An 11,212-nucleotide genomic window follows, 5' to 3' on the forward strand; every position below is an offset into this window, starting at 1 on the left:
TCCTATCTTAGGAAAACATGAGATAAGATCCTACATATCTAGCCCCATCCTAAAATTCTTAAATCCTACCTAACCTGCCTAATCCCTATATATTAGATTAGGAAAACCCATAGCCAATCAAAAGAGCCATTTTTAATTACCCAATAGGTTCCCACCATCTCATCCTTGAATGGATTCAGATCTACAAATCTCGAATACGTAAAAATTACATAAAAATCTACCTAAAAAAACTATAAATGAGGGTTCACCCCCGCTATTTCAGCATCTGTAGTTCAATATCTAATTGCACCTATGTTGCCAAAAGTTTTACCTATCTAGACTTAGCTTTCTAGCCTACTTAGCCTAGCTTAGGACCCAGATCTTCTATCTCACCTACTTTGGGAGCTCGCGCCTAGTCAAAGTGTTGCCTGAGTTCAACTGTGCTCGTTACATCATAGGAAATGACTATTTATGTCTGATGTGAGATATAATTTTCTTTTATGTTTATTTTATTTATGTAATAAGAATGATTTTTTTTAACTTTAGTATATTGTTCGTGTTTCTTATCTTTTTTTTAAGTCTTGATGGTGTAAGACACCATCATACTCTCTTTTTTTAGGACTTGCGGACGTGATTCCTCAAGTTTAAGCCTATGATTTCAAGCTCCTACTGCAATTGATCCTTGCTTAACAAAAGAGGAAATGCATGCAACTTAAAGAGCGGACCCTATAACTCTCAAGTTAGGATTCAATTTTTTATCCAAATTAAAAACTTCTTTTTGGAAAACTCTCTTTTTTATTGATTTCAAAATTTGGGATCCACATTGCCTTAAATCTTGTGAAAGCAGATCACAAGTTGCTATCATTGATTCTACTTTCTTACATGTGACCAACGCAAACATGCTTTAAGGAGGGAGTTTTTTTATGCTCTTTTAGTATTTCTTATGAAAGAGTGTTTCTTTCCTACAAAAGGTGAAACAAAATGACTCTGAGAAATATATGGTGAGTCACATAATAAATGCAAAAAAAAAAAACTTTTCTATCAAAATGGTTCAATCCTATCTCTTGAGATAACACTCCCTTTGTTTTTTTTTTTTTTGTTTTGAAAGTCAAGCTGGGGGGTTAGGCAGAGACGTCTACAAAATATCTCTTAAGCCCCATGTGCTGGCAGAGGGATTCAAACCTGGGCCTTCAGCTTGGCACAGGACCCGGCTTACCGCATGGGACACCACCTCGACCTCGGGAGAACATTTTTCAATTGGCCCTTTCAAAGAAAAGAGACTTCCGCCTGAAAGAAAAAAGGGCAGACCGTCATAAAAGACTTCTTTTTTCTTTTTGGGGATGGTCAGAGGGCTTTTCCTGTTGCCCCCTTACCCACGCAAACCAATCCCTAAAATTTGCATACAAGTACCAACGAAACGAAGGCCACAACGAGCAGGCGGAACGCCACATTTCCCTCCCACCATGCATCTAACAAGATGGACGGTTAAGCAAGAGTTTCACGGCAAGGTTTCTCATTTGTAAGCAGTTAACTAAAGATTCAATTAAGGCAGGGAAAAAAAGGAGCGTTCTCTTAAAGTAAGGAGGACTACTTCGAAAAGCCCCTCATTTTCAATTTAACTCCATATGTGCCCTTATTGCTACACTTGGACGAAATGAAATTCCGGAACTTGGTTTTTGGGTCCTCACTTCGTCCGATTCACACATTTAAAGTAAAAGAAACGTAATCCAGTCTTCCACTTTGTTCTAGAAGCCTACCTCATAATATATGACCCAACCAGAATTTCCCACCAAGTGAGAGAGAGAGAGTGAGACTTGATTATCCATTGGGGAAAAAAAGGAGCGGCCCCTCGGAATCGGAATCGCCACCGCCACCGCCACCGCCACCGCCTTCCCTCCCCATCCGCCTCTTCCGTCGCCGATCGGAGGTCCGCCGCTTGAGGAACGATGGACGACAGCTGCGCGGTGTGCGCGGAGCCGCTGGAGTGGGTGGGGTACGGCTCCTGCGGCCACCGCGAGGTCTGCTCGACGTGCGTCGTCCGCCTCCGCTTCGTCCTCGCCGACAAGCGCTGCTGCATCTGCAAGGTCGAGTCGCCCACCGTCTTTGTCACCAAGGTACTCTCTCTCTCCATCGGTTTCCTTCTCTCTTCTCCATCGATTGCCTTGGCGAGGGATCGGGATTCTCAATTTTACGTGAATCTTTGTTTTCTCTGATTCTTTGGAGTCGCGCGCGCGGCTTTGAATCTTGCACCTAGCGTTTCGTTGTTTGTTTGGTCAAGGGGTAGGGGTTCTTAATTTGCTGATCCAGATGGAGGCTTTTTAGTCAAATTGCATGATGTTGGCATGTATTTATTCTTAATTATGGGTTTCTATGGCGGTTTTTGCTGGTTTGTGAGTTGGACGGATGGGGATCAGAGGGATTTTCACGAAGCAAAACCCTATTTTTTCTTTTTATGTGTTATGCTTATCTTTATCAAGTTCTACCTGCCATTTTTTTTCGAAATTCTAAATAGATTGACATCAATCTGTTTTTTTTTAATTGACAATAACGTGAACGGTGTTAAACGAAATGTGGTTGGTGATCTGGTTAAGAACGTGTTATTTTGCCAATCTAGATAGTGTGAGAATGACTGTGTGACACTAAGATTGTCTGTGCAATGGGTGCATTCACTAGTTGGAGTTGCAACTCAGGGAATCAGAAGGGCGGGATTGCAGTTGAATAATTGATGACTGTCTCCAAGTTCAGTGCCAACATCTCGGTGTTGGTAGTGGAGATTACCATTGGGTCAAACATGCATATTGTGTTTTCTGGCACACATGATAATTATGATGATGATAATCACAATAATAATAAGCTTAAACGATCTCAAACTTGTGTTTGAACTGTAACCCGTTTAACTGATTGAGGTTGCATCTAAGCTTAAAGCACAGTTTGTTTGCTAGATAAACTAGCCCAAGACGAGGTCGTGCTACTTGGCTTGTTCTACACCCCTGACTCAGAGGGACTACCGTTAATCCAGTTTCTTCCCTTTATACTAAATTTACAAATTGTATGGAATCAGCTTTGACATTCCCAGCTGAAATGCATGACAAGTTCCCTCTCCAGAAGGTCTGGAGTCATGTGGTGTAACATTGCTCAAGCATGATCCATTGGAACCAGGCTTCTTATCTTAAGATGAAATTTGTAATGTTGGGTGAAGGTGAGCTATGAGTATGCTGAGTTCTTTTGTGTGCATGTGTGTCTCCATGCATTCTTGCTATCATACCACAACACCTTATCATGGTGCATTTTTGGTTTGGAATTATCCAATTGACGAATAACTCCTGCAATCACAAGTTTTTCCTAGCAAGAGAAAATATTGTGATGAATTGATTTTTTTGGGAAATGTCTTGAAAACCTTGTCATATTTAAATTATAAAAGTGAGAAAAATCATAAAAAATACTTTCTCATGAAAATCACGGCTAATTAAAAATTGGTGATATTTTGAATTTGTTGTGATTTTATTAAGATTGTATCAATTTTTATTGTGATAAGATTATATTGATGATTGTGACATATTAAAGATGACTATGCACAATAAATAGCTCAAATAGTGCTCCAAGCTGTGTTTAGCTCTATGTGGATTGATAGTTTAGTACCATGGTGTTTGTAATAAAAAAAATGACCTACAGACTGTCTTGACTTAAGGAATCTTAGTGATGCATGTTCAAAGGATATTTTTAGACTTCTGCCACATAGCTGATGATTTGTTCTATAATAGGTTTCAAAGATTCTCCTTTGGTTTTTGGTCCTTAGGCCATCCTTTTTATGGTGGTTTGTGGCCTCTCTTCATGCCTAGGCTTGCACATGAGCCATGTGGATGGAGCCCAAGATTGTCCGCTCAAATTCAGCTTGACTTTCTCAAGCTAGACTTCTGCTTGAATATTATTGTTAAGTCCCTGTCATTAAAGATATGTGAAGCTTAAGCTTAGCTCAGCTTAGCTGGTTTAACTTGAATGAGCTAACAAATCTCAAGAAGAGTAAAATGAGCCTTACTTGCCATAGTGGTTCATCTTGCACTTACATAATGCAGTTTTATTTAATATGATCTTTATTGTGCTAAACAAAGCTGAATGAGCCTAGATTCAATGCTCAGGCTCAAATGGATGGCAAGATTCCATAGATATAGAGCCAATTCTATTATGAAAATTCTTGTTGGCATGCATCCAGCTAAGTAAACAAACCTAAGACTGGCCTTGAGTGTGCTGAGCTTATGGCTTGGTTGACTCATTGTATTGACATAGCCATGCCATTGTTACTTTAGCCATAACCACATAAAAATAGCTACCAACTTTAGAACTTCTATCTGTACATCATATGTGATCCATTTCCTAGCTGGCTAATTTTATGTGGTTCAGCTGCCATATATATCCACTTGATTGCCGAATGTAATTTGCTCACTTTCATATATCTGTTTTTTCTTTTATAAGATACATGATAAGAAGTGGGAGAATTTTTATGTCTGGTCTGGTTGTCTTTATGCTTGTTGTATCTACTAACTGCAGTGTGATCTGATGTTTTACGTTACAGGCTTTAGGAGATTACACAAGAGTAATCAGTGATTTTGGTATGTTCCCTGTTGGTAATGCTGAAGGTCAAGTTGGTTCATATTGGTACCATGAGGACACAGAAGCTTATTTTGACGACGTGGATCACTACAAGATGATCAAAGCTATGTGCAGACTCTCTTGTAGTATATGTGACTCATACATGGCAGAAGTGCAAGGAAATGAAGCTTCAAAAAGAAGGGATACGTTTAAAAATATTGATCAGTTGAAAAGACATTTGTTTCATAAGCACAAAACTTTTATGTGTGGCCTATGTTTGGAAGGACGAAAGGTGAGACTAATAAGCTTATGCAATTTGTATTGTTAACCATCGTGTGTTTTTTGGAATTTCATGGGTTTCTTGTGCGGTGGCTATGGTAGCTAGGTTTTACCCATTAGGTGGCAGTCCTAGTTCTTGAATCTTTGTCCCAATGGTTTTAGGAGATGACTCTTATCAGGAGGGGTGGGCAACGGGCAGGTGTGGACTGATCAAACTGGCCTGTTTGCATGGGCCAGGGCTCAAAACCCAGCCAAAGTTCGACACAGACAAACTGGGCCACAGGCTGCCTGCCCTTTAGCATGGCCAAGCTAGGTCTCAAAATACTGGCCCAGAAACAGCCCAAATGGGATAGCCATGGGCAGCCCAGCACTAGTTGGATCAATCCCAATTATATGGGTGTGAGTTCCTTTTTATGAGGTAATTGGCCAAGTAGCCTTATAAGCTCTTAGTACCAGGCCTAGGATGGGCTGGCTATGGCCCATTTTTTGGATCCAATCAGATTAGATGTATCCAAGGATGGGCCTTGGCTTGGGTTGCCAAGTTTCTCTCTCTCTCTCTATATATATCTATATATATATCTATATATATATCTATCTATATATATATATATATATATATATATATATATATATATATATATATATATATATATATATATATATATATATATATATATATATATATATATTGGCCTTGGCTTGGGTTGCCAAGTTTCATTCTCTCTCTCGCTCTCATATACTCAACTCAACTCAACTGTGTTTTTCTTAATATCTTAAGTACTCATCTTTCACGTGCCCAATCTTCTTTTTCTCTCATCCCTCGCCATGCACTTTGCATGGGTTCTGTGCTAGCATGCCTGTGTGTGTGTGTGTGCCTGCATGCTTGCTAAACAATCAGAAGAAGCATAGGCATAATTTAATCGATCTTGATGAATCAGGAAACTTAAGTTAAAATGTCATAAATGTGGTGCAGTTTTTATGCTTTCTTTCTTTGACTGCTTCAAATACCTATTCATCTAAGCCAATTTATAATAAGTTGTTTGGGTTACGAATGCATTCTCTTGTTCAGTTGATGATGTTGCTGAAGCTATTTAGTATTTTGAAGCAGGTATTTATCTGTGAGCAAAAACTCTATTCCAGGGCCCAATTGAATCAACATATGAATACTGGTGACTCTGAGGTGGATGGAAGTGAAAGTGATAGGGGTGGCTTTTTAGGTCATCCAATGTGTGACTTCTGTAGAAAGCGATTTTATGGGGATAATGAGCTTTACTTACATATGTCTACAGAACATTATACTTGCCATATGTGTCAAAGGTACTCATTCATATTTTTTTGCGGATATGTGACTTTTCACCCATATTTCATTTTAACCTTTTCTTTTTCCCCTTGAAACTTCAGGATGCATCCAGGGCAGTATGACTACTATAAAAACTATGATGATTTGGAGGCTAGTGTCTATTTGACCATTTCTAGTACATATATTTGGTTTTGTTATTTTTCTTAGTCTGAACTTTCTATATAATTCTAGTGTTTCCAAATCATTATTTGCAGATACATTTTCGACGGGAACATTTCCTTTGTGAAGATGAAGCATGCCTCGCAAAGAAATTTATCGTCTTTGCATCTGAGTCTGAAATGAAGGTGAGTTTCTTATCTTTATGATTGATGCATGAGCCATGTATGCATAGTTGTTACTGAAGAAGTATCATTCTTTTGCAAGATATTTTTATTTACTTATCTCAATTTTTGTATATATTGATTGTCTTGTATATTTTTTTTGTTTATCCCAGAGGCATAATGCTCTTGAACATGGTGGTCGTATGTCTCGCTCTAAGCGCAATGCAGTACTTCAGGTGTGTACATAATTAATGATATTTTAGAACTTATCTGAAGGCTTTTAATTTTATCATTTATTACAATTCTGGGAGTCTTGAATGAAGGCATAACCATAGTTAGACTCCTTATAATCACTGGGATGGTTTGATGTTTGGATGAAGTTACTTATCTCTGAGCCCGGACTAACTTTTGCAGATTAATCTCATTCTCTTGTTTGAAGTGGAATGTTTTTTCCTTTTTTTTTTTGTTTTTGGGGGGGAGGGGGGGGGGGGGTGGAAGGGTGGCGTGGGTGGAAAAAAAGAAAAGAAAAAACTCAGATTTTGGATGTATTAGAGAATATGTAATTGTCACCTGTTTTTTTTTTTTGGGAGGGGGGTGTTATTTTGATCATTTATGACCCCTTTCGTGTTCGACACGATGACTGTAACAGTGGAAAGAGCCCTAATTTCTTGACCCCTTCTTTTCTTCTCATCTTCTCTCAGTCTTTCAATCACATCTCTCTAACATTAATAGCTAGAGAATACCATGGTTGAGCACCTCTTCCATGACATTATTGTTGTGGGTAATATGATCAGGTTATTTATGTTCAGTTTATTGACAGGAAAAATACCAAAAAATAAAAGGATCCAGGAATTTCCTGCAAATATTTATGACAATTTGTTCCTGAAAACAGCAAGCCACTGTTTATATTTATTATCTTTCACTTTTTATGAAGTGTATATATTGTTGAAGAGAAAGGGCTATACAACTATTATAATAAACTCTTATTAAATATTTGCTTTGATAAGTTTATACATTGGTTACAGTCTTTTAATATATCACAGTTGCCCATCATCTTCACCACTTGGTCTATGGATTGAACTTTTTTCCACCTCAAAAAATTGATCCCAAACAGCCTAAATAGGAAATGGTAGTTTTCTGCCAGGAATCTAGTAGGAACTATTTGTGTCCTTCCAAGTAGAGGTGGAATTCACAAATCTACGAATCCAACTCCCTCTTCTTCCAGTTTTTGGACTGTGCATTTGCTACCCCAACTGCTGGCTCCTAAAGAAAGCCTCATAAATGTTTACCCTTTTTCTTAGCATGCTCTTCATCATGTCACTAAAGAACCATGCTCTTGCATTTTTTTTTAAATTTCCTGCTTTTTCTACTTTTTTGGAGGAAGGATGCATGTTTGGATCTTTTGTGTTATGTGGTGAAATATTAAACTATTAACTTTATTTTTTGAAAAAGTAAACTATCAACGTGATGGTTGGGCTATAGTGTTAATCAATTAATGCCATGGTTTTCAATGTAAGAACTGCATCTAGAAAGTTATTATCTAGAACAAATGATCTCGAAAAAGAAGAAAATTGTGAAAGGAAATTCCAGTGGGAACTATTTTTATTTGCACAGAGCTGCTTGTGTTCTAGAGTAGAAGAAAAAGGTGTGACTTTTATTTATTCCCTGGTACAATGAAGAACCAGCAACCTTTTTTTTTTCCTCTAGTTTGCAAAATCCATTTTTCAGTTGTTGCTGAGATTAAATATAAGTCATTTTTATTTTTTCCAGATACCAACTAGTTTCCAATATCGGCCAAGTAACAATAATGGTTTTCGGAGAGGAAGACGTCGCGGATATGGTTCAGGCACTTCTGATCATCAACGCTCAGTGGCTAGTGAGAGTATCGAAGCAGTGAACATGGAAAGCACAATTAATGAATCAGCTAGTGCTCAAGCAGGCCGTAATCATGACGAAGGGGAGAATGTTGGCTCAGTCGTGGGTCCTTTTGAAGCGTTGACAACCTCATCTGATTCAGAACCTCAAATGTTTTCTTCTAGGTATCTTGAGGCCCTTAGCCAAAGATTAAAGAATGCACCTCTTGAAGAGTCTTTCTTCCCTCCGCTCCCTGCAGTGCAAAGAAACAGTAAACAGAATATACCATACCAGAGAACGCAGAGTCAGGGCTCAATGGCTGCTCGTCTTCGCTCTCGCAACAAGGGATCTGTAACAGTTCTCGACTCTTTCCAAGCAAGATTACCTATGGTTTCACCATCTACTCCTGTTCTCAACTCTGCCCAAACAAGAACTATGAATCATGGAGCATCACCTAGTTCCTCAGGTTCTTCAAGGGAATCAAGTAATACCAGTACAATAAGCCATTTGGCATCAGCACTCAAATTTGTCGAAAGAGCATCTTCAAATTCTTCAGTATCTCAAGGTTCACTTTATGCTCCTGTTCCTAAGAACCAAATGCCCCAAAGCAGTAGCCCCTCGCCTGAGGATGTTGAAGCTGCAAACAAATCTTTGGTGGAGAAGATTCGGTCTGGTTTGGACTTCAATGAGGAAAGGTATGCTTCATTCAAAGAAATATCTGCTCAATACCGACAAGGTCAGATTGATACGAGGGGCTACTTGATGCATGTCCAGCAGTTTGGTTTATCTCATCTGGTTCTTGAGCTTGCTCGGCTTTGTCCTGACCCACATAAGCAGAGGGAGCTTTTGGATGCCTATGATGCCAAATTGAAGAATAATGGCATGCTTCCAGGAATTGGTCAGGGGATAACTAAGCATGGCTCAGGGCATGGTAATGGATCGGTGAAGGGAAGGGTTGCAGTCATTGGTGATGCTGGCAACAGTGGTGATTCCCGGGGTTCACTGGCAGATAGTGTTATAGAAACGGTTAGGAGGCTGCAATCCACTAATAAACCATGGGATGGAGAGGTTGCAGTACTCTCAAAAGATGGATACCAATCTTCAAAAGGAAAAGCGAAGGTTTTGCCTGTTGAAGATCGAACAGAGTCAAATTTGATTACCCAGCAGTCTACTGGTTCAAGTAGACAAAGTGATTCCCTTCTTGCTGATCAAGCTCATGCTTTAGACAGTGGTGGTCGGTGGTCGTGCAGTGCATGTGCTCTCTTAAACGAGAGTACGAGCTCAAAATGTGTTGCCTGTAGCTTGAAAAGTGGTGCATCGTCAAATTCTGGTGATATGGGAACAGGTAAAACCAAAAGGACTTCAAAATTTCATAGAGTTCGTCTCAATGATGGTACTGTAGAAGCATTGCTTGACCTTCTACAACCAGAAATTAGTCCTAGGCATCAAGCAGAGGCTGTATCAGACAAGGGTGGTGGCAAAAACATTCCTGTTCGTGGAGCTTGGAGGAATGGTGGTGGTCAGAGGCTCATGGCCATGACTCTGAAACAACCATCAAAATGACATGGGAAGGCTGTTTTTCTTCCAATTGATTTCATAGATACCCGTGCATGGTTTAAGAACCCATGCTCCCTCTTCTGCCTTCTTAGCTCCGGCCTTGGCTGTAAATGTTATCCTGCTTCTGTGGAGAAAAAGTGAGCTGATGATGGTGAAGTATGTGGGACATGGCAGAATGGTTAAAGTACATGCTAGAAAAGTCTTCTTTTCTGATGGCCTGATCAGCAAAGAGAAGGCATATTTTGTTACCTTGTTACCCTTGTGATTTTCAGTGGTCCTTAGGTTATTTCCTGAAGCAGCCATCTTTTTTTGTCTCTTGGGAATATTGATTTTGTGATAGAACTGCTTTGAAATGTGAATGTTATATTCAGAAGGCTGCTATCTACAAGAGTGGACGATACTACAGCTCATAAGTTGTTACTGAAGCCATATTGGCATAGAAAGATGAGAATTTTTTCTGCTTTCTAAATGGATTCTGCCTATATGTCATGTCTAGCCAAATATTCATCATCCTGACAGTTAAAACCCACGGGTTTTTAACAACGTTGCCCTTCCCAACGCCACGATGATCTCCGTCCCTCTCCCAAAACAGGAGATGATGGGGATTTCATGAATCACCCATTGCCACTGTCATCAACGTTTCCAAATGAGCCTTTACAAAAGATAGACTCCGATTGCCGTACCAGGCTCTCTAATAAATTCATCAGTATCTGTGAGCATGACCTTTTTGGGCCTAATCCAAGCCTACTGTTGTATAGACCAAGGATGGCTCGCTCCAAAGTATTCTAAACTTTTTTGGCAGGATCATGACCATGAGTGTAAGATGCATGGAGTGCCTTGAATAGTTGCCAGCACTTTCTAAAAACTTCAATAGTTCAGAACGTACTTCATTTATGCTTCCAAAATTTTATGAGAAGCTTACATCTTCCAATATAAAAGACTTTCACGGCTATTGAAAATATACTTTTCATCAACATTTCTTGAATCCTCGAACCTTAAGTTCAAGGATCTTGGATTTGAGATCTGAGGGACTCAAACGCACCCTAAGGCAATTTTTGGACAGACCTCAAACCACATACTAATTTCTTACTGCTGTCTTAAATACATATTTGTCCTTCGGACTGTTTGCTACTTTTGACACTCGTTTGTTATCCATCTGTGGCTGTTACTGTTATTCCCCGGTATTAAAATATAGTCTGTGGGGCTTGCTCTGGAGTCGAATTGGAGACTGCTGTTTGTATAAAATGTTCAAAGCATCCTATAATATGCTGGAGAAACCTTGTCTAGCACAATGGCAAGCTGCTGGTTTATTCTTCATGGCATCTTAAGTTCGTTT

At 39.3% G+C, this 11,212-nt stretch overlaps 1 protein-coding gene across 1 annotated transcript; it reads left to right on the top strand.

The window, feature by feature from the left end:
• Positions 1–1,769: 1,769 nt before the first annotated feature.
• LOC149845709 (uncharacterized) lies at positions 1,770–10,345 on the top strand. Its single transcript, XM_089995929.1, has 7 exons — positions 1,770–2,093; positions 4,550–4,858; positions 5,954–6,162; positions 6,247–6,295; positions 6,400–6,489; positions 6,639–6,701; positions 8,236–10,345. The coding sequence occupies exons 1-7, from the start codon at positions 1,926–1,928 to the stop codon at positions 9,880–9,882; spliced, it is 2,535 nt and encodes an 844-aa protein (XP_089852055.1). The 5' UTR covers positions 1,770–1,925; the 3' UTR covers positions 9,883–10,345.
• Positions 10,346–11,212: the final 867 nt, after the last annotated feature.

The sequence above is a fragment of the Nuphar pumila genome, chromosome 2 (genome assembly GCF_984573655.1).
Source record: "Nuphar pumila chromosome 2, dmNupPumi1.hap1.1, whole genome shotgun sequence".
NCBI classification, from domain to species: Eukaryota; Viridiplantae; Streptophyta; class Magnoliopsida; order Nymphaeales; family Nymphaeaceae; genus Nuphar; species Nuphar pumila.

What these genes read in the sequence shown, in the direction of transcription:
- LOC149845709 (XM_089995929.1), top strand. Translation starts at nt 1,926, where the DNA reads ATGGACGACAGCTGCGCGGTGTGCGCGGAGCCGCTGGAGTGGGTGGGG. An exon ending in AAAACTATGATGATTTGGAG is followed by an intron (nt 6,296 to 6,399) that starts GCTAGTGTCTAT and finishes CATTATTTGCAG; the next exon opens with ATACATTTTCGACGGGAACA. An exon ending in CATCTGAGTCTGAAATGAAG is followed by an intron (nt 6,490 to 6,638) that starts GTGAGTTTCTTA and finishes TGTTTATCCCAG; the next exon opens with AGGCATAATGCTCTTGAACA.